At 39.4% G+C, this 27,953-nt stretch overlaps 3 protein-coding genes across 6 annotated transcripts in view; 2 read left to right on the forward strand and 1 right to left on the reverse strand.

The window, feature by feature from the left end:
* On the forward strand, positions 1 to 21,484 carry RSU1_1 (Ras suppressor protein 1). 3 transcript variants are annotated; one of them, XM_051215838.1, is made up of 10 exons: positions 206 to 229; positions 2,044 to 2,078; positions 2,124 to 2,204; positions 2,244 to 2,294; positions 2,335 to 2,402; positions 2,442 to 2,494; positions 2,534 to 2,735; positions 2,772 to 2,886; positions 14,845 to 14,977; positions 20,901 to 21,484. In XM_051215838.1, the coding sequence occupies exons 5-10, from the start codon at positions 2,400 to 2,402 to the stop codon at positions 20,983 to 20,985; spliced, it is 591 nt and encodes a 196-aa protein (XP_051066380.1). In that variant the 5' UTR covers positions 206 to 229; positions 2,044 to 2,078; positions 2,124 to 2,204; positions 2,244 to 2,294; positions 2,335 to 2,399; the 3' UTR covers positions 20,986 to 21,484. The 3 variants fall into 3 exon arrangements, with proteins under 3 accessions (XP_051066378.1, XP_051066379.1, XP_051066380.1); XM_051215837.1 differs by adding an exon at positions 1 to 88 and having other exon boundaries at positions 130 to 229; positions 2,044 to 2,204; positions 2,442 to 2,735; XM_051215836.1 differs by having other exon boundaries at positions 25 to 229; positions 2,044 to 2,204.
* On the forward strand, positions 10,397 to 12,429 carry MS3_00007546 (uncharacterized protein). Its single transcript, XM_051215839.1, has one exon. The coding sequence runs from the start codon at positions 10,516 to 10,518 to the stop codon at positions 11,419 to 11,421; it is 906 nt and encodes a 301-aa protein (XP_051066381.1). The 5' UTR covers positions 10,397 to 10,515; the 3' UTR covers positions 11,422 to 12,429.
* Positions 19,667 to 27,953, reverse strand: part of MDH1B_1 (putative malate dehydrogenase 1B) — a 9,375-nt gene continuing 1,088 nt past the window's right edge. Inside the window, exons 2-6 of one of the 2 annotated variants that reach the window (XM_051215840.1) lie at positions 26,915 to 27,027; positions 25,706 to 26,876; positions 22,646 to 22,776; positions 21,490 to 21,550; positions 19,667 to 19,799 (exon numbers count right to left, since the gene is read on the reverse strand). In XM_051215840.1, the coding sequence (XP_051066382.1) occupies positions 19,720 to 19,799; positions 21,490 to 21,550; positions 22,646 to 22,776; positions 25,706 to 26,876; positions 26,915 to 27,027 (1,556 nt within the window). In that variant the 3' untranslated portion in view covers positions 19,667 to 19,719. Of the gene's footprint in view, positions 19,800 to 21,225; positions 21,449 to 21,489; positions 21,551 to 22,645; positions 22,777 to 25,705; positions 26,877 to 26,914; positions 27,028 to 27,953 lie in introns of those variants that run through there. The other variant, XM_051215841.1, reaches the window with a different exon arrangement.

The raw sequence follows: 27,953 nt of genomic DNA on the forward strand, positions 1-27,953 counted from the left end.
TTTGAACCATTTGATAATTGAAAACAAATTTGCAACTGGACAACTTTTGAATGACTAAGGTGATGGTGCACTTATAATGTCGCAATGGGTAAAAATTCTAGTTCCCCACGTTTTTAAACTTAGTTCAAGTTGCTTCTTCATAACAAGTAGGCAAATTTGCTCGTCACGGTGGTATTGGACATTAAATTTCACAATTTTGAAAAGCACTCTATCTGGGGGGATTTCGATCGTAAGTTTAAGATGCTTTAGTGAAGCAATGTATGTTAGGAGTGAGTAGTTCTGGTTAAGCCTATAGGCTCAGAAGCCCAGTATACTGGGCTTCTGCTCATGCATTTTTTTACTATGTTCCTTGTTGCAGGGCCACTTTAGTTGTCCGAATACCTATTAATCACATTGAATCAAAAACTAAAAAAATCTGCCAAAAATTAGTTGTGAATGTCCTAAAGTACGGAACCGAACGAGCGATGATCAAAAAGTTATGGCGTAAACATAAAAGTAGGGCTAGGAATCGGTGTTAAGGGCTGATGTTAGGTTTCAATGTGTTCGTCACACTGGAATCCTGGTCATACCCTAACCCTAACTCCTAGTATAATGATACATTCAGTTATCCCTTCCGTATATTGCTTAGCTAATGCGGTCCACGCTTTTAGGTCACTCGGCCATGTACTTTAGACTTGTCTTACTTTGGAGTTTGACCGTAGCAGTTGTCATTACCTATATGAATTTATTTTACATGACATTCAACTAGTTCATAATAAAATGATGTTGGATCTCTTAGGTTGTTGCTCTAAGGTGTCGCAGCTCAATCGCTTTCCAAAAATTTTCACGATTTATCAAGACACTTAGTTGGGATGTACTATTTTTTTTTAACAAGATCCTTAGGTTCCACTTTTTGAGTCTTCATGACGTGTGTGGTTGTGGCAGACATAGGGGGAATTGCAGCGTTTCACTAGTCGTAACTCATACCAATGTTACTAAGTATTCCAGCTCTCCTGTTATTCTGGAAATTGTGAAAATAATTACTATGACTTATCATAAATCTGTGGCTTGATTAGACCAAGTGTGGAAACGAAAGTTGTAATAGAGTTTGCGGAAGAGGTAGACAGATGGAAAGTTAGTTAAGTGTTTCTCTAAATTCCCCCCATCATGTGTGATAAGTGTTGTAAACCTCAAGAATTCAGTCAGTAGTCAGTTACTTAAGCCGCAGTAGCTCCTGCTATGTACAAGACGCGAATTCAAGGCTTTTCGAGAATAAGATAATGGGACATAGTAATCAACTAAACAACTTGGTTTTTCTTACCATTCGGTCACTTGTGACCAAATTTAACAAAAATGAGCTCATTATTGTGTCGGTTGACATCTTTCGAGCCACAAAACAGCTCTTCACACCTGCGAGTATCAGTTACTTTTGCATGTTTTGGCGATCGAACCTTCGGCATCGTAATTCGAGAGTTTGGACGAACTGTTTAAGGCAGTATAAGAGATGTACTAACTACAAACATCCTTAAAGCAGGCCGGAAATTGTTGTTGGTGAAACTATTATATTTCACCATACTTTTCACACCGAAGTGTGACGAGAGGCATGAGTTTTCAGCAAATATTATCATCCTGTCGAGATGGATTTTTCTAAAATCCTTGTCAACTATAGGAACGTATCATTTTATAAGGTCCATTCATGTATATAACCCGAAATCGTTAAGTTTACAGATGTGCTCCGCGAAACAATCCAGTTTTTTAAGGTAATCCATTGTCTATTAGTTATCCAAAATCGTCCATCTTACATAACGGGTGGTTTTGCTGTATGTTGTCATCTTGTTCCTGGTTTTTGATGTTATTTCTGTTATTTTTGCTAATCCAGTGAATACATTTTTCATTATTTTGGTTCCAAAGTGTACTGTTTGAGGTGTGTAAAGACTTAGACAAAGTTCTTACGTCTCTTTCAGTTTTGTTCCTTCTGCTTGCCTATCATGTTTATCTACATCTAAAAAATAAGGATGCATCCTATTTCATGATTTCTTTAACCAGCATTTGTTGTGTCTTCAGGTCGCTGGTTATGTTGTTATAGTAATAGTTTGTCGGTACTATGATATCTGGAAAACTAAAGAACTTTCGCAAAACGATAGAAGATGTACGTGAAGGAAAGGAGCATGCATTAGAGGCCATCCGTAAAGACCTGACTTCGATTCCTTACATCCCAGAGCTTGGTAACTTATTTCTTTGTGTTTGTTGATTGCTTTTCTTAGCAAAGTTGGATCATTTACGTTCCCTAACTCTGTCTCACAACAAAATAACGGGTGTGTTAATTTGTCCCATTAATTGCCATTTGCGGTTCAGAAATACCTCAAGAGATATCAACTCTGCAAACTTTAGAACACCTGAATCTCTTTAATAATTGTATTATGGTAGGCACCAACGTTTACTATTAATGTGCTTTTTTAAAGGATATCTCTCCAAAGATTGTGGAGTTAACATATTTACGATCTTTAAATCTTGGGTAGGTACTATTTTGTGTCATTTTTCTTAAAATTACGAGGATGAATAAGCTATCTGTCTTACCTCGCGGTTTCGGTGCTTTCCCTTCCCTCGAGATTCTCGACTTGACGTATAATAACTTAAAAGAAACTAGTTTACCTGATAATTTCTTCAACTTGGTAACACTTAGAGCTCTATACCTGTCAGACAATGATTTCGAACGCATTCCGCCTGGCATTGGAAAGCTTTTGAATTTGGAAATAGTAAGGTTTAACATTTTAATTGAATCAACAAATTAGTTGGCTCTTCGTGACAATGACCTTGTGTCACTACCAGCAGAGATATGTTTACTTACCAGACTAAAGGAACTCCATCTTCAGAACAATCGCCTTGCTGTACTGCCTCCTGAATTAGGTAAGTCAGGTTTGTTAGTACTTTATTGTTACCGTCATTTACACTTGTTCACAAGACAAATACTCATGGCAGTTGTACGATAGTCAGTCAGTCAGTCAGCTACAACGTAGGACCAGGCACATATATGCATCGGTCCAAGTTGCCATACCTCATTAACACAATATACGATAGTTCACAGGATTGATAAACTAACTGTTGATTATTTTCATCAAAAAAATCTTTTGATATATTAGGGCACTAAGGTATGGGGCTTAGACAATTATTAAGTCATCTGTCTGTTAATTATCAGATAAGTATACCGGAGATGCTTTCAAATTTCACTTCATGTATATGAAACACGGCTTGTGCTTAGCATTGTTTTTTCCCAAATATATTCCCTGTTTTATTGACCCACTACAGTTTTATTACAGGAGCTACCCATCTAAAGTTGTGAAATGATTTAGATGCTTCTTTATTTCTGCATTTTTGACTAATCTGAAGTTGTTGGAAAGGTGTTTTTCCCATCAATTAATGTCAGTCAGTCAGTCAGCTACAACGTAGGACCAGGCACATATGTGCATCGGTCCAGGTTGCCATACCGCATCAGCACAACAAGATGAACACCGGATTCATAGCAGTGGTTAGGTCAAAGGTGGTAATATATAAGAGAAAGATTGCATATAGAGATATAGTACAAGAAGAAAGAATTGGTTCGTAGAAAGAAAGATATGAAGTGATTTTAATCTCTTATTTTAAGGGAAGACAAGGAGTGTATACACCGACGCCATTGTGATCGATTCTGAGCCATGTCACCAAGAGTCTCCAACCATTGGTTACGAAAGTCACGCGGACCCCAACCAAGTAGTCTGCATCTACCAACATGGCTGAGACTAGAAGTTAGTGACTTCAAGCACTGATGCCACGTTTTGGTTTGGCCGCCCCTAACTTTCTTCCAACCATCTCCAATACCGGATAGCATTGCACGTCGTGGTAGTCGGTGTTCAGGCATACGTAACACGTGGCCCAACCATCTCAGTCGATGAAGATTCATAACCTCATCAACTGATTTACCATCATTCTCTAATACCCTGCGTCTAACCTCACTATTACTTACCCGGTGATCCCAGCAGATGCCAGCAATATTTCTAAGGCATCTGTGGTCAAATACTAGTAGCTTACGAGTGTCTTCTACTCTTAATGGCCATGTTTCGCTGCCGTAAATTAAAACAGAACGGACTGCCGCGCAGTATACCCGTCCTTTTATTGATAGACGGATATCTCGCCTCCGCCAAAGGTGACGCAAGTTGGCAAAAGCCAAGCGAGCTTTTCGAATCCGTGCTGAGATTTCGTCAGATACCAACCCATTAGGGCTGATCAGACTTCCAAGATAAGTGACGTTGCCAACGCGTTCGACTACTTCACTCCCTATCCTTAGTTCAGGTGTTGACGCAGACCAGTCCTGAAGCAACAACTTGCATTTCGAGGGAGAGAAGCGCATTCCAAACATTCTGGCATTGTTGCTTAGTGCTACCAGAAGACTCTGCATTTTGTCAGCGTCTTCACCAAACAGGACTAAGTCATCTGCGTATTCTAAGTCAATAAGTGGACCTCCTGGATGGAGATCAATACCCGAGAACTCAGTCGACGAGAAAGTTATTTCCATCAGTAGATCTATGATGAAGTTAAACAAAAATGGGGAAAGTGGACAGCCTTGACGGACACCACTTGAGGTTGTAAAAGTAGATGACAGTTCGCCATAAGCTCTGACTCGACTAGTAGTGTTCGAGTAAAGAGCCTTCACAAGGTTTATGTACTTCTGTGGTACGCCTTTCAATGACAGACACTGCCACAGAATCTCACGGTCTACCGAGTCAAATGCTGCTTTTAAGTCGAGAAAGACCACCATTGTCGGACGTCGATAAGTATGCCTGTGTTCTAGAATCTGACGAATGGTGAATATGTGGTCGATGCAGCCACGACCAGGTCTGAAGCCAGCTTAAATCTCTCGTGTTTGCAGTTCACGAGTCTTAGTTAGGCGTCTGATAATTATCGAAGCTAGTATTTTAGATATTATATTAATTAAACTAATCCCTCTGTGGTTGTCACAGGATGATTTTGACCCTTTCTTATATATTGGGACGATAAGTGATTGTGACCAGTTAGATGGGATAACGTCTAACTCCCAGATCTTAGCTAAAATATTAGTCAACCTAATCGCTAAAATTGGACCACCATCCTTAAAGACCTCTGGAGCCAGTCCATCTGGACCAGCTGCCCTTCCTCGCTTCAGATTAACTATAGCCTTTTGAACTTCAGCAAGAGTTGGGGGACCTACTTCAATGTTCCATTCACACTGTCTGGGAATGGAGGGTAGTTGTAGAGTAGCTGAAGGCCAGTTGAACTGTTCTCTGAAATGTTCCGCCCATCGTTCTAAACGTCTGGAGTGGGAGCAGATGAGAGTATCGTCTTTTTCTGATATAATCTCACTTACACTTGACTTATTAATTCCAGTTTCTTTTATTAGTCTGTAAAGCTGTCTTGTGTTCCCTATAGTCGCCGCCTTTTCCATCTCTTTTGCTTTCATTGCCCACCACTGCTCACGGTCGTTTCTTAGACTTTTTCTTAACCTAGATCTGATTTCTTGTCGCTCTTTATCATGTTCGGAACCTGATGGGACGAGTTTGCGAGAATCCATCAGTGTGATAGACTTTGAAGAAATCCATTGGTTCTTTGTAACCCTGTGGTTTAAATCACTGATAGTTGTCACTGCTGTTTCCACAGCTGTTTGTATGACTTTCCAAGCAACAACTGGGTCAACCTCGTTTTCAGAACTACCTAATCGTGACCTCAGTTGTTCCTGGAGCCTACTTTTGGTTTCCTCGCTACTCAGTTCAGTTCGAATGGGTCTTTTTACTGTGGCTTTTTTGCGTCCAGTGAGGCGCAAGCAGATGCGTGCCCGTATTAGGGCGTGGTCGGAGTCCAAGCAGGTACTCCAGAATGAGCGACAATCTTCTACCGACCCTCTCCAACGATAACTGATGGCAATATAGTCTATTTGAGTCCATCGTTGGTTTGGTGTAGGGGGTCGCCATGTTAGACAATGTCTCTCCTTATGCTTAAAATTTGTGTTTGCTAAAAATAAGCGATTGTCTGAGCACAGTTGCAGCAGACGGTCACCATTATCTGTTCGCTGTGCCGGAATGCTAAAATATCCACCTAAATGCCTTTCTGTTTGGTTTAAGCTACCTATCTGAGCATTAAAGTCACCTGCTACGAGTACTATGTCTGAGCGTTTAGCTTTCTGAAGAAGTTCAGAAAGCTTTCTGTAAAATTCATCTTTCACTTCATCTGAGCTGCAGTCACTGGGAGCGTAGGCAGAAACGACGAAAAGGCAACGACGTGTATCCCTATCCTTCCGAGTTCTTACGGAGCCGTTTAACCGAACAGCACATAGACGACTGTTGACGGGGATCCACTCTAGCAGTGCTTGTTCCGCCCTCATGCTTAATGCTATGCCTACACCTGCCAGTCCACGATAAGTGGCCATCGGGTCACCAGATACACGGAGGGTGTATCTCGTTGGCTCTCCGTCTTGCCGAGGTGAGGTCAAGTGAATGACCACACTGGAGTCCTGTATGCGTGTTTCGGAGACACAGCATACATCAATGGAAAGAGACTCTAGGGTTTTAGCCAAGGAAGCCTGCTGACCGATTTGACATAGGGTGCGTACGTTGAAGGCTCCAATGTGTAGTTTGGAGTGAGGTTTCAGTAGACCTGGGACAGTGTTTTGAGCACTAGAATCGTTGGCTATGGTGACACTTGAGGAGGAAGCCGAAAGAGAAAGTTTAGAGTTGAAAGTCGATGTAGGAGGAATAATAGGAATTGAAGAGGAAGGCTGATTATGAATACAGTAGTCTCGAGTGCTGTTAGAGGTATGAGGGCGGTTATCGCTTCCCGGTTGCCCACACCGTGGAAGGGTTCTTCTGGAGGTACCTGAAAAGGAAATTGGATTAGAGGTGGTCTCAGTGACCTGAGAGCGTGACCGCAGTGCCAAAGGGACAACTGCTTGAGGTCGGTCGCGCACGGCCTTTTCGTGGGAGGTTTTTGACGTGTTAGCTCCGTTCTTCAAAGGGCCTTACCGCTGGAGACGGAAATCCGTGAGGTAAGGTGAGGTGTGCATTTTTAGGGTCGACCTTTTCTAACCCCACCCCTCCTTGTGGGAAGGCAGCATCGCTGTCATGCTGGTTGTCTGAAGGAAACACCTTACTGCTGTCACACCTCTGTACAGTCAGCAGTACGACTTCGCCTTCGGACCTTGGGTTTGTTGCTTTTAGTCTTACCGCTCTTCAACCGACCTGTCTGACATGGTAGGACCTTGAGGACCGATTGTTCCAGCCAGTATAGCTCGGTTGCTTCATCACGATAGGCAAGCCCGACCACCACATCAAGGTAGCAACAACGGTCGGGATCAATTAATGTAGTTTCGTTTAGAAAGCCTTTAGTTGATTCTTAATCACAAATACAATGTAAATGTATTTAGTTGATCGATTCAAAGTCTTATTTAGTGTTATTCCATGAAACAAGTCGAAATAAGCGACATGGTAGAGTAATCGAAGCGTTGGATAACATGGTTCATCTTCACATTTAATTGGTCCAATTATGAAGTAGTAACTTCTTAGTGAAACTTTGTAACAGTGCTAGCTCATGCACTAGGTCTCAAACCCGACCGTAGCTGCTACCCTGACGTGGTGGTCAGGCTTGCCTATCATAAAGAACCAATCGAGCTATACTGGCTGGAACAATAATTCTTCAAGGTCCTACCATGCCAGACATGTCGGTTGAAGAGCAGTAAGACTAAGAGCACCAAACCAAAGGTCCGAGGGCGAAGTCGTACTGCTGACTATACATAAGTGTGACGGCAATTAGGTGTTTCCTTCAGACAGACAGCATAACAGCGATGCTGCCTTCCCACAAGGAAGAGTGGGGTTGGAAAAAGTGGGCCCTAAAAATGCACACTTTGCCTTATCTCACGGATTTCAGTCCCCGGCGGTAAGGCCCTTTGAAGAATGCAGCAAGCACGTTAAAAACTTCCCACAAAAAAGCCGTGCGCGACCGGTCTCAAGTAGTTGTCCCTTGGGCTCTGCGGTCACGCGTCAGGTCGTTAAGACCAACACTAATCCAACTTCCTTTTCAGGCTCCTCAAAAAATACCCTTCCACAGTGTGGGCAGCCGGAAAGTGGCATCAGCTGTCATACCCGTAACAGCACACCAGACCAAGTTGGTCACAACCAAATCCTTCCTACACCTAATAACTCTCTAATCTTTATGACTAACCCTCCTCACGTTCCTTTGTCACCTCGCGCCGCTAATGCAAACGACTCGAGTACTCGGAACGTTATTCCCGGCCTCCTGAAACCACGCTCTGAACTACATGTAGGAGCTTTTAATGTCCGAACACTGCCGAATAGGACAACAGGCTTCCTTAGCTAGCATCTTAGAATCTTGCCCCATCGATGTATGCTGCGTCTCCGAAACGCGCATACAAGATCCAAGTAGCATCATTCATTTGATCTCACCATATCAAAATAAAGAAACATTTCGATTCACGCTTCGTGTATCTGGAAGCCCTGATTTTGCTTCCCGTAGCCTCTCTGGTGTAGGTATAGCATTTATTCTTAGGGCAGAACTAGCTCTCTCAGACTGGATTCCAGTAGACAGTCGCTGGTGTGCTGTCCGACTAAACGGAACAGTAAGGTCTCGGAAAGATAGGAGCACTTTTCGTTGCCTTTTCGTCTTCTCTGTCTACTCTTCCACTGACTTTAGCTCAGATAAGATAAAAGATGAGTTTTAAAGAAAGCTTTCTGACCTCCTCCGAAAGTTAGACGCTCAGATGTAGTAGTGGTGGCTGGTGACTTAATGCTCAAGTAGGTAAACTAGGCGAGAAGGAAGGACACCTGGGTGGATCTTATGGTGTTGTGGCTCAAAGAACAGATAATGGCGACCGTCTGTTACAGCTATGCTCAGATAACCGCCTGTTTCTAGAAAATACTGACTTTAAGCATAAGGAAAAACATCTTTTAACATGTCGACCCCCGAATTCGTCCCAACGTTGGACCTAACTAGATCACATTGCTATCAGCCACCGATGGAGGGGCTCGATAGAAGACTGTCGCTCATTCTGGAGCACATGCTTAGATTCAGATCATGCTCTAATGCGAGTGCGTATTTGTTCACGTCTTGCTGGACGTAGGAAAGACTGTAAGGAAACGTCTTAGGGTTCTACTTAATGACAACCAAGCTAAGAATACATTTCAGGAACAACTAGAAAAAGTCAGGTAGCCATGTAAGTAATGCCCACCGCGAGGCAGCTTGGAATGATATCCGAAAAGCTGTGAAAACAGCAGTGATATCTGCTAGCAAGGTAAACCACAAGGTTAGGGAGAAATACTGGATCTCAGCAGCATATACCGCACTGATAGATGCTCAAGAACTCGTCCCATCTGGCTCTGAACATGACGAAGAACGGAGTCAGCTTAAGCGCAGATTGATAAGAAGCCTACGCAATGATCGTGAACAGTGGTGGATAGCGAAAGCAAGAGAGATGGAAAAGGCAGCGGCAACGGGCAACAGCAGACGACTGTTCAGACTTGTCAAAGAAACCGGTATTACGAACCCAACTTTTAGCGAAACTATTTCGGAAAAAAATGGACATATTATTCATTCTCAATCCAGGAGATTAGATCGATGGGCAGAACACTTTAGGGATCAGTTCAATTGGCCTTCAGCCACACTTCGGTTTCCCACGATCTGCAGCCGACGTGAATGGCAAAATTGATGTAAGTCCTCCAACTCTTTACGAGGTTGGAAAAGCTATAAGAAATCTGAAGCGAAGGAGAGCATCAGGCCCTGACAGGTTTACCCCTGAGATGGTCCAGTATTAGCAGTGAGATTGACTGAGGCCCTAGGTAGAATCTGGGAACTGGATGTAATCCCATCTGACTGGTCTCAATCATTGATTGTGCCAGTCTATAAGAAAGGACAAAAGTCCTTTTGTGACAATCACAGAAGAATCAGTTTGACTAATATAATGTCTAAAATATTAGCTTCAATAATTCTTCGACACCTAACCAAAGCTCGTGAAGAACAGACTAGAGAAAACCAGGCTAGTTTTCGACCTGGACGTGGTTGTATATACCAGATATTCACACTACGTCAAGTCCTAGAACATAGACACACATTCAGACGCCCCACCATCGTAGTATTTCTCGACCTTAAGGCGGCATTTGACTCTGTTGATCGTGAGGTTCTATGGCAGTGTTTGTCATTGAAAGGAGTACCAAAGAAGTATATTAACCTTATAAAGGCTCTCTATTCGAACACAACTGGTCGAGTGAGAGCTTATGGCGAACTGTCATCAGAATTGATTACTTCAAGTGGTGTTCGTCAGGGCTGTCCACTCTCTCCATTCTTGTTCAACTTTGTCGTTGACGTGCTTTTAGAGATAACACTTTCCTCATCTAAATTTACAGGGGTTGAACTTCTACCGGGAGATTCACTTGTTGACTTAGAATATGCTGATAACATAGTTCTGTTTGCTTCAGCAATAAGTTTCAGGCCTTTCATGATCTACTCAATGGAGAAGGAACTGCTATGGAGAGCAACTGGAAGGCGGTCAAAGAGGCAATCACTTCAACATGTCATGAGGTCCTGGGCCACAAGAAGCACCATCACAAGGAATGGATCACTGTTGATACACTGGATAAAATTCAAGAAAGGAGGAACAAGAAGGCAGCAACCAATACCAGCCGAACAAGAGCAGAGAAAGCTAAGGCACAAGCTGAGTACACAGAAGTAAACAAACAAGTGAAGAGAAGCGTCAGAACCGACAAAAGTAAATATGTGGAAGATCTAGCAATGACGACGGAAAAGGCTGCAAGAGAAGGAAACATGAGAGAACTGTATGACACGACAAAGAAACTCTCTGGAAATCGCCACAAACCAGAACGACCAGTGAAAAGCAAGGAAGGCGAGGTAATCACCAACATTGAAGAGCAAATAAACAGGTGGTTAGAACACTTCAAAGAACTCTTGAATCGACCAGCCCCACTGAACCCACCCAACATCAAAGCAGCACCCACGGACCTCCTAATTAATGTTGGCCCACCAACAATTGAAGAAATCAGCATGGCCATCAGGCAAATCAAGAGTGGCAAAGCAGCAGGACCAGACAACATTTCAGCAGATGCACTAAAAGCAGACGTAGCGGCAACTGCAAGGATACTCCACATTCTCTTCAATAAAATTTGGGATGAGGAACAAGTACCAAAAGACTGGAAAGAAGGACTTCTGATCAAAATACCTAAGAAAGGAGATTTCAGCAACTGTGGTAACTACAGGGGCATCACTCTTCTCTCAATACCGGTAAAAGTCTACAACAGGGTATTGTTAAACAGAATCAAGAACTGCGTAGACGCCCAACTTCGTGACCAACAGGCAGGATTACGTAAGGATAGATCGTGTACAGACCAAATCATTGTGGAACAATCAATTGAATAGAATTCATCACTCTACATCAACTTCATTGACTACGAAAAGGCATTTGATAGCGTGGACAGAACAACGCTATGGAAGCTTCCTCGATACTACGGCGTGCCTCAGAAGATAGTCAACATCATACAGAATTCCTACGATGGATTAAACTGCAAAATCGTGCATGGAAAACAGTTGACAAAGTCGTTCGAAGTAAAGACCGGCGTCAGGCAAGGTTGCTTACTCTCACCTTTTCTCTTTCTCCTGGTGATCGACTGGATCATGAAGACGTCAACATCTGAAGGGGGAAGCACGGGATACAATGGACATCTAGGATGCAGTTGGACGATCTAGACTTCGCAGATGATCTGGCCCTTCTATCCCAAATGCAACAACAAATGCAGAAGACGACCAGTGTAGCAGCAGCCTCAGTAGCAGTAGGTCTCAATATACACAAAGGGAAGAGCGAAATTCTCCGATACAACACAACATGCAACAACCGAGTCACACTTGATGGAGAAGATTTGCAAGATGTAAAAACCTTTACATATTTAAGCAGCACCATTGATGAACAGGGTGGATCTGATGCAGATGTGAAGGCGCGGATCGGCAAAGCAAGAGCAGTATATTTACAACTGAGGAACATCTGGAATTCAAAACAACTGTCAACCAACACCAAGGTCAGGATTTTCAATACGAATGTCAAGACAGTTCTACTGTATGGGGCAGAAACCTGGAGAACTACGAAAGCCATCATCCAGAAAATACAGGTGTTTATTAACAGTTGTCTACGCAAAATACTTCGGATCCGTTGGCCGGACACTATTAGCAACAACGTACTGTGGGAGAGAACAAACCAGATCCCAGCGGAGGAAGAAATCAGGAAGAAGCGCTGGAAGTGGATAGGACACACATTGAGGAAAGCACCCAACTGCGTCACAAGACAAGCCCTCACATGGCACCCTCAAGTCCAAAGGAAAAGAGGAAGTCCAAAGAACACATTACGCCGAGAAATGGAAATAGACATGAGAAAAATGAACAAGAATTGGATGGAACTAGAAAAGAAGGCCCAGGACAGAGTGGGTTGGAGAATGCTGGTCGGCGGCCTATGCTCAATTAGGAGTAACAGGCGTAAGTAAGTAAGTAATAGTTCTTTTTGGTAAAAATGCTGACAAAATGCAGTCTTCTGACCACTCTAAGCAACAATGCAAGCATGTTCGGGATGCGATTCTCCTCCTCGAAATGCAAAATGTTGCTTCAGGATTGGGTTGCATCGAAACCCGAACTAATGATAGGGAGTGAAGTAGTTGAGTGTGTCGACCGCTTCACTTATCTTGGAAGTCTCATCAGCCCTTGTGGTCTGGTGTGTGGCAAAATCTCAGCACGGATACAGAAGGCTCGACTAGCTTTTACCAACTTGCGTCATTTATGGCGTAGGCGACATATCCGTCTATCAACCAATGGACGTGTTTACTGTGCAGCAGTTCGCCCTGCCCTACTTTATGGCAGTGAAACATGCTCGGTAAGAGTAGAGGATATTCGTAGGTTACTAGTATTTGATCATAGGTGTCTTCGAAACATTGCTAGTATGTCCTGGGACCACCGAGTAAGTAACACAGTTGTTAGGAAACGGGTACTAGATAAGGATGGCAAATCCATTGATGAAGTAGTGAAACTTCATCAGTTGAGATGGCTGGGACACGTATAACGTATGCCCAACGACCGACTGCCTTGACGCGCGACTTTCAGTCGTATAGGAGTAGGTTGGAAGAAAGCTAGAGGCGGCCAAACCAAAACATGGCACAAGTCCATGAAGTCACTGACAAGTGAACTGAGTCATGTTGGTAGGTGTAGACTACCTGGTTGGGGACCGCGAGATGATAGCAACCGATGGTTAGAGACCCTGAATGACATGGCTCAAAATCGTTTGCAATGGTGCAGGTGCATACACTCTTTGTGTTCTCCCAAATTCTAATCTTCTGAACCCTTCATGTCTCTTTTTTATTTTTCCCAATTTATTTCACCGGATTATACTTTTTGAATAACATCTTCAAACTCTAATGTTTCCGATTACTGCTTATACTCGTACTACCTCCACAACTATAGGATTTGAATGGACAACTGCATCTCTGTGCTAATGTGGTATGGAAACTCGAACTGATGTACGTACGTGCGAAGTTCTATTTTGTTACTAACTGACTGACTAGGTTTCAAATTGCTTATTGTAGATAAACAGTATGCCGTTTGATTCATTAAATCGAAGTTACTTAAGTCATAGGTATAGTCTTTTATTATAGGGATAGGACTTCATTTTCTATACCAACTAACAAGTTTTCACTCATGCATTTGTACGCTTTTGTTTAGCTTATTGATGTCGGAATCCCAAGTTTGCTTGTCCTTTTTCAGTTAAGAATAAATGTCATTGTTTATCTGCTCAAACTACAATAGAATTCTTCTTTTAGTCGTCATTTTTCTCTCAACCTTCTAAGTTGTGGGGAGATAAGGGGGCTAAGTCTTATAAAGGCTTTTTTCACTGCAACAATGACTATCAAAGCAAAATTTAGGGTGAAAAGCTATAGCATTAGTTTAGTCTTCTATCAACTCATTTTCAAATAAATGCGTTCTTCGAATTATGTTTTCCATATCTTGGATGTTAATACCCATTAGTGCCTACATCTCACTTTCATCTGATAAAAAAGGATACAGTTTCCAAGCTTGTCATATAATTTGAGAACAAATTAAAAAGTGATCGTAATTGAAAAAAAGAAGTTCGTTTGCGAGTCTCTTATGTTACCACATCGTTGATAAAAACGAGATATAGAGGCACAACGAGACGAGTAGGGGAATAACCTACATTTTGGTTACCATGGTATGTAAGCTACCATCTCATAAATTGAAATCACCATATGTGACCAAAGGTTAACCGCTGAAGGCAGTAACAGGAAATTAAGTAAACTCGTCTGCTGAAAGCGATAGTAAAGATGAAGTGTAGTCAGGATTCGAGCTCACTCTGGTAACATAAATGTGACTATATTTTAGAATGGAATTTTTACGTTGGAAAGTTGATAAAATCATTCAAAATCCTAAAACACTCAGATTGACACAGAAAATATTTACAGCCGTCAAAGCACCACCACCCTACTTCTTTTTATTCCTAAAACAATCCTAGTGGTTACAACACTAGACATTGATTACATAAGTTCCAGTTTCAAACACTCCCCTGCCTCTGGCTTGAGCAGCCATTTAGTGTTACTATCCTCACACAAATAGTGTAGCTGAAAACCAAGTTTGTAAACATGCTAAGTTACGAATAGTTCGTCCTGTGCACATTAGTTAAGGTGTGTCATTATGTAAGTAAAATACCACATATGTATATTGTTTTTCGACTCTAGTGCTTTTGTTATTGTTTATTTATTGATGCAAAGTGATTTACTGTTTTCTATTTCCAAGGTATACTTGATCTCTGTGGGCCTAAACAGGTAGCTAAACTATCAGGCAATGATTGGGTTTCACCAATAGAGGATCAGTTACAAGTTGGTCTCTCTCACGTCTTTGATTATATTCGGTCAGAGACATACAAATTGTAAGTTTCAAAATATTGAGATATATTTGTACTGTGAACTGTCCATCATTTTTGTGTTTATTGTATTTGTAAAAATTTTCTTTCTGTAAATTTTTTTTGCCAAGTCACGCTAACTTATTGTACAATTATACTAAAAATGGCTTTAAAAGAAAAACAAGAACAATCCTAACTTTGTTATTTTTTCTGGGGGCTGATCTATACACAAATATACACAGATTTAAATAATTATATGTGAAAATTATATTTGAAATAATCTCAGCAATTGAAATTTAAATAATCCTAACGTTTCGTCGAACGAGCTTGTCTGGAAGAAACGGGATTATTTAAATTTCAATTGCTGAGATTATTTCAAATATAATTTTCACATATAATGACTTCTCTATACTCGGCACCCAATTTTTATCAAACTATTCGTTCTAATATTGACTAATATTCGTATATATTTAAGTAACGTATAGTTTGTCATTAATTACATATCTGCTATTTTTAGGATTTCTAGTACTCAGCCACTTTTGTTTACCAAAACATACTCCATAATCTCATTCTCTACCTGTTACCTTCAACCATCTAGTATCCAAATTATACAATTGTTCAACGGTTATATCTACGTGTTTTATCACTAGATTTTAATGCGTCAGTAAAGTATTAAAATACATTTAACACATAAGTCATGAGATGGGACAAGTTAGTGGATTGCGATAATCTTTACAACTATTGTAGAATTTCTGTTGGGGTTTTTGGAGATTCTTCAATTTTACAGTTAATATCACAGAAAGATTTTATTTAAAAAAACACTGAGAACGGGAAGGCACTGGACAGCTGTTTAATCCTAGTATGGGATTCGTCAGGATTGCACATTCATAGTCCTGCTACCAGGGATTGAACCCAGGACCTCGAGTCTAGCTCGAACGCCTAACCTCTATACCACTAAGCCGGCATTCTACGGTTTACATTTTTAACTTTAACTGTAGAATTACTCAGTCATCCACACGCACTCAAAAACAAGCTTAGAATTAACCTCAGTAAGATTTTACCTCGGAGTAGTACGTTTCTAAGAATAATATCCACAGACTGGTTACATACATAACGTTTCTGTTTATATGTACAATTAATGGAAAATTTTAATCAAAAGTTTTCATGTTACCATATAATGAGTGTACATTGATGGACCAGCTAGTTTCCGTATTCTATTCTGTACTTTAGTACACACTGGCCACCATATGAGTTACATATCAATCTATATACGAGTTATTTTTTAGAATTTTTATTTTAGACAGTCGGTAAAAGAATCGTTTAATACTAACTTGTTAAAATAGTTCTCACACTACTATCAGTACCAAGAAAGGTTTTCATCAGAGTGTTGTTAAACCGAATAAAAGACTCAGTAGATGCCCAGCTTCGAGATTAACAATCCGAATCCCGTAAGGATCTGTCGTGCACAGACCAAATTGCGACACTACAGATGATCGTTAGGAAATCAATTGGATGGAACTCGTCACTATACATAAACTTCTTTGACTATGAGAAAGCATTTGACAGTGTGGACAGGACGACTTTATGGGAATTTCTTCGACACTATGGTGTACCTGAGAAAATCATCAACATCATCCGGAATTCACACGACGGGCTACGCTGCAAAGGGTGCATAAAGGACGGTTGCATTTCATGTAAGGACCGGAGTCAGACAAGGCTGCTTACTCCCCCTTTCTCTTTCTTGCAGTGGTTGACTGGATTATGAAGAACTCGACGTCTGAGGGTAAGCACGGGATACAATGGACATTTTGGATGCAACTGGGCGAGTTGGACTTGACAGATGTCTTAGTTCTTCTATCCCATACACACAAACATATGCAGGTCAAAAAAGCCCTACCGTAGCTGCTACCCTGACGTGGTGGTCAGGCTTGCCTATCATAAAGAACCAATCGAGCTATACTGGCTGGAACAATCACTCCTCAAGGTCCTACCATGCCAGACAGGTCAGTTGAAGAGCAGTAAGACTAAGAGCACCAAACCAAAGGTTCGAGGGCGAAGTTGTACTGCTGTCTATACATAGGTGTGAAGGCAGTTAGGTGTTTCCTTCAGACAGACAGCATAACAGCGATGCTGCCTTCTCACAAGGAGGAGTGGGGTTGCAAAATGTCGGCCCTAAAAATGCACACCTTACCTTATCTCACGGATTTCCATTTGCGGCGATAAGGTCCCACCAAGTACGGAGCTAACACGAAAATTACTCACAAAAAGGCTGTGTGGCCGGCCTCAAGCAGTTGTCCCTTGGGTACTGCAGTCACGCTCTCACGTCACTAAGACCACCTCTAACCGAATTTCCTTTGTGGTACCTCTAGAAGAACCGTTCTATGGTGTGGGTAACCGAGAAGTGAAAACCGCCCTCATACCTTTAGGAGCTCTCAAGATCACTGTATTCATAATCAATCTTCCTCTTCCTTTTATATATTACCACCTCTGCATTAACTACTTTTATGAATCCGGTGTCCATCTTGTTGTGTTAATGAGGTATGGCAACTTGGTCCGATGCATAAATGTGCCTGGTCCTACGTTGTAGCTGACTGACTGACTCAATTCCTATTATTCCTCGTAACTCGACTTCCAACTCTACACTTCCTCTCTTGACTTCCTCCTCAAGTGTCACCATGACCAACAATTCTAGTGCGCGAAATACTGTCCCAGGTCTACTAAAATGTCGCTCCAAACTACACGTTGGAGCCCTCAACGTACGCACCTTATGTCTCTTCTCTCAGTCTAGACCTTTGAAACGATGGGCGGAACACTAAGGAGCGGTTCAGCTGGCTTTCAGTTACTCTGCAACTACCCACCATTCCCAAACAGCCTGAATGGAACATTGAACTAATTCTTTCTCCCTGTATTATATCCTTATATGCAATCTTTTTTCTATATATTACTACGATTAATGTAGCTACTTCTATGAATTTGGTGTTCATCTTGTTGTGCTAATGAGGTATGGCAACTTGGACCAATGTATATATGTGCCTGGTCCTATATTGTAGCTGACCGACGGGTCAAGACAACCAGTGCAGCAGTAGCATCTACAGCAGTAGGCCTCAACATGCACAAGGGAAAAAGCAAGATACCAAAATCCAACACGTAGAACACCAACCTAATCACACTTGATATAGAAACTCTGAAAGAGGCGAAACTTTTACGTGCTTAGCCACAGCACCGGTTACTTCAAGTGGTGTTTGTCAAGGTTGTTCGCTTTTCCCATCTTTATTTGACTTTGTCATAGATATACTTTTAGAGATAACACTCACCGTTTGACTTTTCAGGAATCGATCTCCCAGGAGATACACTCATTGACTTGGAGTACGCAGATGAAATAGTTTTGTTTGGTGAAGAAGCTGACAAAATGCAGATTCTTCTGACCACCTTAAGCAATAATGCAAGGATGTTCGGGATGTGGTTCACTCCCTCCTAGTGTAAAATATTACTTCACGATTTGTTTACGTTATCACCTGAATTAATGATAGAGAATGAAGTAGTCGAACGCATCAATCACTCCACTTATTCTGGGAGTCTCATCAGTAGTGATGGTCTGTTGTCTGATGAAATCTCTGGACCGGTTCAGAAGGCGCTATTAGCTTTTGTCAACTTGCTTCACTTGTGGCTTGGGAGAGAGATACGTCTGCCAACCAAAGTGGGGAGTGTACTGCATAGCATTTCGTTCCGTTTTACTTTATTAATTTGAAAACCATTTAGAATAGAGGATAATCGTAGGTCACTGGTATTCGACCACAGGTATCTACGAGGCGTTGCTCGTATACTTTGAGACCATGGAGTAAACAATGTCAGGGTTAGGAGTAGAGTACTAGGTAAAGATGAGAAATTGATTGATGAGGTGGTAAATTTTCATCAACTGTGGTGGTTTGGACATGTGTTAAATATGCCCAACCATAACCCAACTCGACGGGGAATGTTTTCTGGCGTAGGACTAGGCTGGATTAAAGTTAGGGGCGGTCAAATCAAAACGTCATATCAGTCCATAAAGTCAATGATAGTCGGACTAAATAATGTTAACAGATGTAGACGACCTCGTTAGGACCCGGTTAATTATCATAACCAATGGTTATAGACTTTGGACGACAAGTCTCAAAATCGTTTGCAATGACTCAACTGCATCTATTCTTTGTCTTCCCTCAAATTCTGAATTTCCCAGCTTTTGTTTTATTTCTCCTCTTTGAATTTTCTTGAATCTTATTTTCGATACCTAATCTTTCCTGTTATCAATGATACGGTCACTTGCTCTACTGTTCTGGGATTCTGCCTGACATTTTCATCTCCCTGTTTTAATTGGGCTTGGTAACTTGAACCGATTTACATACGTACTGCGTTCTACTTTGTGACTGGTTAACTGACTGACTGGAATAGGTAGAAATTTTTATGTGCCTGGGTAGCATCATCGATAAACAAGGAGGATCTGATGCAGATGTGAATGGATGGTTTGGTAAAGCATGGACAAGATTCATTTAATTGCAAGACATGTAAATCAAAACAACTCTTAGTAAATATCAGAGTTAGAAATTTCAATGCGAACTTCAAGACGGTTCTTTTGTACGGAGCTGAAACGTGGAGAACAACTACAATCATAATCAAAAATGTACAGGTATTTATAAACAGTTGTCTACTCAAGATACTCAATATCCGTCTGCCGGATAACATCAAAAACCTATTGTGAGAGAGAACAAACCAACTTCCAGCTCAAGAAGAAGTTAGGAAAAGACGCTGTAGGTGGGTAGGACATTGTGCAAATAATCAAACTGCATCACGAGGTGAGCGCTAACTTGAAATCCTAAAGGGAAAAGATAAGGAGGTAGATCAAAGAACGCAGTGCACTGTGAATAAGAGGCAGACATCAAAAGATTGAATAACACTTGAAAACAGCTAGAAAGGAGAGCCTAAGACAGAGTTGGTTGTAGAATCCTGATTGGCGACCTATGCTTCATGAGGAGTAACAGGTGTTAGTAATGTACATTAGAGTCTTCATTATCGACATGATATTTCTTAACTCTTAATAAAATCATTCTGTCTAAAAACAGTTTAAGTTTCTTTAAACATTAGACTCTCATTTTCATGAGATATTTGCTGTTTCTGTATGACGTAGTTGTATTTCACTTCGGTGTCTTCAGTATGTATAATACCAAAACCGAAAGGCGACACCGACTTTTTATGTGTCACAACTGCTTATAATATAGATCATTTGAAAACAATAAATATTGGATTAATGAAAGCAGACAAACCATTGTAATAATTTAAAGTTTGAAAATTATGTGAGAATCTGTTTGATGTTTTGTGTTGGATACCCACGTCTAGTCAACAAGAAGCCGTCAACCCACTGTTAATGTTTGTCTAATCAATCAATCGTAAGCAAGTTGGAATCTGGCACATGTGTACATTGGCTCCCATTACCACACCCCATCAACATTAACAGGTAAAATTCTCAGGACAAATTTCACAGTAGTAAAGTGTTGACAGAATTAGTGGTATTAAAAAATATAGATAATATGGCTCGAGAAGATTAATTTAGCCATATAAAAATATAAGATAATTTTTGAACACGCAACCTAGAAGAAAGGAGGCCAAGTGCATCTGGGCCATTGCGACCAATTATAAGGGATAATACCCATTGTCTTCGACGATTCGTTATGATAATCGCACAGACTCTAATAAGATAGTCTTCACCTACAAAAAGTGCTCAGTTCAATAGACCATGTTTGTCACTACTTGTGAGAGACGTATACAGTCAATCTTAAAAAAATTTAAACTTTGTATGTGTTATAGCTTACAGGTAAGATTCGTATTTCATTAATTCTTTGATAAAATTATCAGTTAAATATAACTATTATCAACATCAAATCAATTACATTTATGTATATGTATATATCTTAACTAGCTTATACCAACGACACATAGCAGCTGATAATAAACCAAGACCAATAGCTGATAAATCCAAAAAAATCAGTCGCAAAGTTCAGTGAAGCTTAATCTTGTTTGGCACCTAGAACCAACTAGTAATACCTTCTTTAGGCTTAAATATGCTAATCGATTAGCTTTTTTCTCCGTGCAAAATGTTCTAATAATATGTTTTTAACAAATGTAAATCAAGACCACGTAATTTGTTTAAACAAGTGCTTTTTTCTATCATTATTTAATTACTTTTTCATGAATACATTTGCTTGAAATATAAAGTCAACTCAACTTCTTTATAACAAGGATATTAAGCCTCTTTTAAACATGTTCTATTTATTGTAGTTTATTGTCTCTTTATAACAGTTCTTATTTTTTGTTTACCAAGCTAATCTTTTTTTGTGTATGGTGAATATTTCTTTGTTCTAATTATTTCGCAAAATGCAATGTTTTGTTGTCTTTATCCAGTTGCTTTTTAATTCTCTTCATTATTTTCTGCCTGATATTCATTATAGTTATATTTGGGTTTTTGTTCTATAAAATTTAATACAATATTTACAGTGGAACAAAGTTACCTTTTTTTAAAAAGTCTTCCAATGGTAAGGGATCAACAACTGCCCAATCTTCGAGGACACTCTAAAGTAAAACAATTTTTATATATTGAAATAAGATTTCATTTTATTGGTAGCGACAAACAACTAACTCAAAACTTAACCGAAAATCTTAAGACAACACGAAACGTGACATTGTTGTCCAACGTTCTAAGAAGGGTCACCACTAGGAAAAATAGCTGACTGATGAATGACTCTAGAATAACTTGGAGAAATACAATAAGGAATAAATAATGGAATACTAAACTAATCAACACTGTACATCAAAATAATCTGTTTTTAATACAGATGAATACAAAACTGGTACTTTACCTTTTTCTACTAAGCTTGGAATTAGAAAATGAACTCCCTAGGTAATTATATATTTTTAACACGACTATTTCTGTTTGGTTCATTCTGTTAGACTGTAGGATCCTTGTTAGTTCTAATGTAGCTTATTGCAGATGGTATAAAATAAAATCTAAAACTCCCAAATATTTGATCCCTTATCTGTTGTAGCCAAACTTCACTTTTACAAAAAAATGAATTTCGTTAATATCTCGTACAAATTATTTGGTTAATTAAATTATCGAAAGCGGATAAACCATAATGAAGGTTTGTAAATATACAAAGTATGCTGGGTGGAAAAATATTTATCAGATAGTCATTTGTACATTTTATTTCATTTTGTCTATTTGTGGACCTTAACTCCGACTGGATACAATTTATTTGAATTTAAGACAAATTAAAGAGAAGATTTACATTTCTAATTAAACATTAAGTACCTTTTCCCAATTGTTGCCAAATAAATCTCATGGTAAGTTTCACATTTAATTAAATTCATTTTAACCGAGATTTCTTTATTCAGAAGTGATCACATATTCATTATCAGGAAGTTTAAAGTAATTCAAAGCTTAAATGTAGTTTTACTTTGTTCGTATCTGAATTTGAAAATTAACTAAATTCTAATGGGAAATGGTCCAAATGTTTCCGATCATACGTGTGTGAATTTAATTTTAATGGTAAACTGAGGAAGAATAATCCTGAATATGTACTGATAAAGTGTATTCACATCCTATGTTTCATTACTAATTTGGAAGGTTAAAGGGAAAATTATTCCTGTGATAACGCTAATACTTACTCGAATGGATGTTTTCAACTGAGTTTCAACTTCTGGCGTAAGAGGCATATCTTCCACAACCCACCAATATCCGTAGGAGCCGCACATAACAGGGAACGAAAATGCAGTCCCTTCCGGTACGCCATACCAGCCTGAAAGCGAGCAAACAGCTATTTAATGGACACAGGTCTATAAATACGTAAGAAATGAGTTGTAATATCTACGTCAAAACGGGCTGTTCAGTGTAGTTTGGAACTTCCTAGGCATAGCTAGAGGATCTTGATATACTGTTTAACAATTAGCATTACGGTAATTGAACAGCATCTTTCTGTTATATCTGGATTTTATTTTTGAGATATGAACGTTCTGAAAATTGCTTCGATCATGTTATATTGATCATTTTTGAGGTTTAGTACACTAAAGCTTTTACAGACTGGATTTTCTCTATATCATGCCATTTTTATTTCCTTATCTACATTTAGAGTCGTTTCCCTTTTACTTGTACATATAAATCAACGCTTCGCCCTAAGTTTTTAGTTTACTAACATGTGATGGATTTGCGAAACAAGTCTGTATTTGTACATACTGTGTATGATACTAGATAATGACGATTAAATAAATCATCCTAGTTTTGTTGTCTGCCTTTATACTTTGATTAACCGTGAAATCATACATCTGATTGACTGCAAAGGTTCTGTGGATTGCATTGTCGCCTATCTGATTTTTGGGTTATTAGTTATCTGATTTCAATTTTAATGGTACTCTTGTTCTCATTACTTTAACGAGTATGTAATCTTGATAAAATTTCAACGGCGATTATTAATTAGAATCCATCAGTATAAATTGTGTATAAGTATTTTCACAAATAGAGTCATAATGGTCGTTTTAACGCTTTTGAAATAATTTTAGAGTGCTCACTTCTACTTGTAGACACGAAGCTTCACAATCAAACCATCCTAATCAGAGAATCCAAGACCGTCAATATCATTCATCTGAGCAACAAATATCCTCCATCACCTCACTATCCATAATAGCCTAATATGACAGTAATTTGCTGCATATTTAACATACTTAGTGTAGGGCATCCGTAGTCTGATACCATTTTTCATCAGTAGAAATTAACTGCACCTGGTAATTTATCCTCATGCCTAAAGTTATTTGTGATATGACGAGTAATAACTTAATAAGTTAGAATGTGAATGACATGTTACGTATGTCCAACGACCGACTGCCTCGACGTGCTATGTTCAGTGGTATAGGAGTAGGTTGGAAGAAAGCTAGGGGCGGCCAAACCAAAACATGGCACAAGTCCATAAAGTCACTGACAAGTGAACTGAGTCATGTTGGTAGGTGTAGACTACCTGGTTGGGGACCGCGAGATGATAGCAACCGATGGTTAGAGACCCTGAATGACATGGCTCAAAATCGTTTGCAATGGCGCAGGTGCATCCACTCTCTGTGTTCTCCCAAATTCTAATCTTCTGAATTCTTCATGTCCCTTTTTTCCTCTTTCCAAATTTATTTCACTGTATTATACTTTTTAAATAACATCTCCAAACCCTAATCTTCCCGATTACTGCTTATACTCTTGCTACCTCTACCACTACGCGATTTGAATCGACAACTGTATCTCTGTGCTAATGTGGTGTGGCAACTCGAACTGACGTACGTACGTGCGAAGTTCTACGTTGTTACTGACTGACTGACTGACATGAAATTAGTTTTTTCTAATATTGTGTGACATGTATTCACATCTTAAGAAGTATCATAGATGATTAATTGTATAATATTTTAAATATATGCTCACACAGTAACTTATTAAATTACTATTGCTCAATACAGCTTAGTTCGATTGTTCAACTGTTAATATAGCTTCAAATAAGCCATATAAAATGTGATGTATTCTTAAGTCATTTAGATTTATTTCGGGAGTTAAATAATTTCTTACCACCAATCTTCGCACCTTTCCTCGTGTTCAGGTTGCCGTGTAGATTTTTTCCTGGGGTTATTAAAAGAGGCTAGGAAATCTAATCGACCATTCCTTTAAAAGATTTATCAATTTGGTGCATGAAGTACCTTACTGTCCCTAGTTTGTAGCCCTGAAAGAACGCTGACAAATAGTGTAAAATTCCACAAAGTCATGTCGTTTCAAACTGTTATACTCAAATATCATAACGGAATAAACCAGAATAGATTAATGAACAGTGATGACGTATTCACAATAAAGAATGTTTGTGGCACTATATGTCCGTAACCGTATCGGCTACTAATTCCTCGTTTTGAAAACCCTATCCAGAAAGTTTTAGCCTTTCTTGTATAACCTAAACTAAGACCCAAGGGCTTCGTGGACCGATGCTTTGATCTCTCCACCATAAGGTTTTAGCGACTTAATTCTGTTTCATCGAATGTCTGGTCAAAGATATCTATGGAAGGACACCTTTAGCATGCGCATGTGTTTCCTACTTAGTGTCCCAGTTGTACAGTTCAAACTGCTTTAGAGTATGTTTATCTTCTGATGGATAGTTAAATATCACGTCATTATCATAAGTTGTTAGGCTATCACTGCTATTATAATCGTCATGAAATTTTGTCCGGGACCACCTATTCGGGGTCGCTGCAATCCCGCAAACAATGATACCACGAAAATAAAACCAAACAGTCACATTGATGTATCAGTTTTTGATATCACCCAACAGGTTTTGTATCAAAAATACTATACAGTCTCGCATATGATTACGTTTCCAGTTTTTAAAGGTCACTCATAGATATACAAGAATAAGTAATCAAATGGTTTTCTGTCTGTCTATATGTAGTGACTAGTAATTTGAATCTAGTTTGCTTGCCTATATGGTGTGATACATACAGTGAAATATTTCAAGCTTTCGTTCCCAAACATGGAGTTTGTTGGACAGCTTACTAAGAGAATAAGATAATCGGTTGATTCTTAATATTCATATTTCCTTGTCTTTATGTATAATTCAGTTTAACTAATATCCGAATGTTATGGTCATTAAATGATAGACCAATTAAAGTTGAGAACGAGCTAGTTATTAAAAGTCAAAAAGATGGCTTTTTATTTACCTCTTGATATCATAACAAGTGAAGTAGTTTGGTTAGGTTGGCTTTGGTTACTGTTCCAGCATTCTTTTAAGCACTCAGCCATAGCATTTTCGTGGAGTAGTCCTATATACTCAGATTTTCTAGTGCTGTTTTCTTTCTTTAGTTCATTCAGTAGTTCTTTGTGTAACCACTGTGGGTTCTCAGCTACACTCAAGGCTGGAAGCCGAATGTGGCTTCCGCCGACGACACCCGCATCAAAGTGTCTTCTGCAAGATACACAAGAACGAGATAAATCTAAAAATACTGAACTCCCCAAGTTCCCCCAAATTACGACATCAGTGACATCATATGTGTGGACTTTCAGGTGTCTAGCCACAGCAGCTTTTACTTTCAATTCAAGTGGCTTTACTAGACCAACTATTTGTTCTGGCGGTATCTTTCCTTTCGTTCTTCTGTGAAGTGTTGTCACGTCAAAACATATAGGCGTGGTCATTTCCATGAGAAATGTATCTGCTTCTATGTTTCCAGCTAATAGGACTCTGACAGATTTCGGACATTTTTCTTTCATTTTTTGTCCAAGTTTGTCAAAATATAAAAAACGTCGTATTAACCACTCACTTCTTGGTTCCCACTCATCTTGTATCCTGATGTCTGAAAAACTAGGACCTTTTCTTGGGATAACATCTAGAATGACGACTTGCTTTGCGTGTGTCAGACATTCATCAACATCGTCACTAATGTGTACTCTACTAAGTTTAGGAAGAGCTGCTTCCTCGAGCACTTCTCGCAGTTCGAACAATTTATTTTTATTTTTGACTTCATCACTTAAGTACAACTCTATCATCTCATCACCGAAAACCTTCCCATTTAATATACTAGCCAGAAAATCACCAGTACCAAGTCCAGCTGCACCAATAACTACCACATTTGATGGGGATGGTGTGTTAATGATCTTCATTTGTTGCTCTTGATCTTCTTGGATCTTATATTTGATGTTTTTCTTCATGATATTCAACATTTCATCCGTACGTATTGAGATTTGTTCACCGTAATAAGCAGCAACTAACTCTTGAAATTCGTTCGCGCCTCCAATTAAAATTCCTTTTCCTCCCTGATCCACTAATTCTCTCCATACAACAGGTGACTCTTCCACAAACCAACCGTGCTTTTCTGTGATCCATTTCGTGAATTCCTTGTTTTTGGTGAATATATAGCAGGTAATTCACTTACTTTCCAATCTTGAGGCTGTTTAACTATCTTTGTAACTCTAAAACTGGGCAGATTTAGTGACAGTTTGTCCGCCAAAAGTTCGATTCGTGCATAAAACGGACAGTCACATTTTCCTGTAAATACGAATAAAAGAAATCGAATATTCTCTTCAAATAGAAATTTCAGTCATCTTGGCTATTTATGACAACATTTTATATTGTTTAGTCATAGTTCATCAGACTGAATTGGTTTGAACGAATACCAACTGCATTTACTGGTACAGTATTATATAAGAACTACAAATTATTGCTATCTTAAATATTGAAAAACTCAAGTGGGAACACTCTGATGGTTGAGATATTTCGGCTCTCATCTATCCTTTAAGAAAATGAGAGGCGATTGTATAGAGATTCATGCACTCAATACTTGAAGGACAGAAAAAATAGTTATGGCAAAAATATAGTATAAGACTTCATAGTTGAAAGTGGGTTTCATTTATTAACTATCTAAAATGTCTATAAAATATAATGTTAGATAATTACTATTTGGATAGATGCTTGCAAGGAACTTTGGGCGATCTTGTACGTTTGGTACTGAAACTTACGTACTGTGACATAGTGAACAAAGCTACGGTCATTATGCCACTCGTAGGGCAGGTTTTCACTTGATAATCGTGGTACTCCATTGAAAGTGGCTTTTGCCGTCGTTACACTTCAATAAAACTAACTTATCATAACTCACGTCTATTTCTTCATGAAACGTTTTGAGGTATCCCATTTAAAACACTTGATAGTAAAGGTCAATTTCAGTTCGTGAAGGACAGGAGACTGGATAGACTATGTTATTCCCATAACAAGTAAGGTGTGTTTTCTAGTAAGAGGTATGCATAAATTGTGATAATCTGAATACAATGATCTGTATAATAACAGATGGCACAAACATTAAAGGTGAGACAAGAATCTTCCTAAGAGGTTATTTACACTATCAAATTGCATGAATCCTAAAGTAGGGTGTAGTTTCAGATTATTTATTACAGTAATCTGACTTACGAGGCATGCGC

This window comes from Schistosoma haematobium, chromosome 4 (genome assembly GCF_000699445.3).
Source record: "Schistosoma haematobium chromosome 4, whole genome shotgun sequence".
Lineage (NCBI taxonomy): Eukaryota > Metazoa > Platyhelminthes > Trematoda > Strigeidida > Schistosomatidae > Schistosoma > Schistosoma haematobium.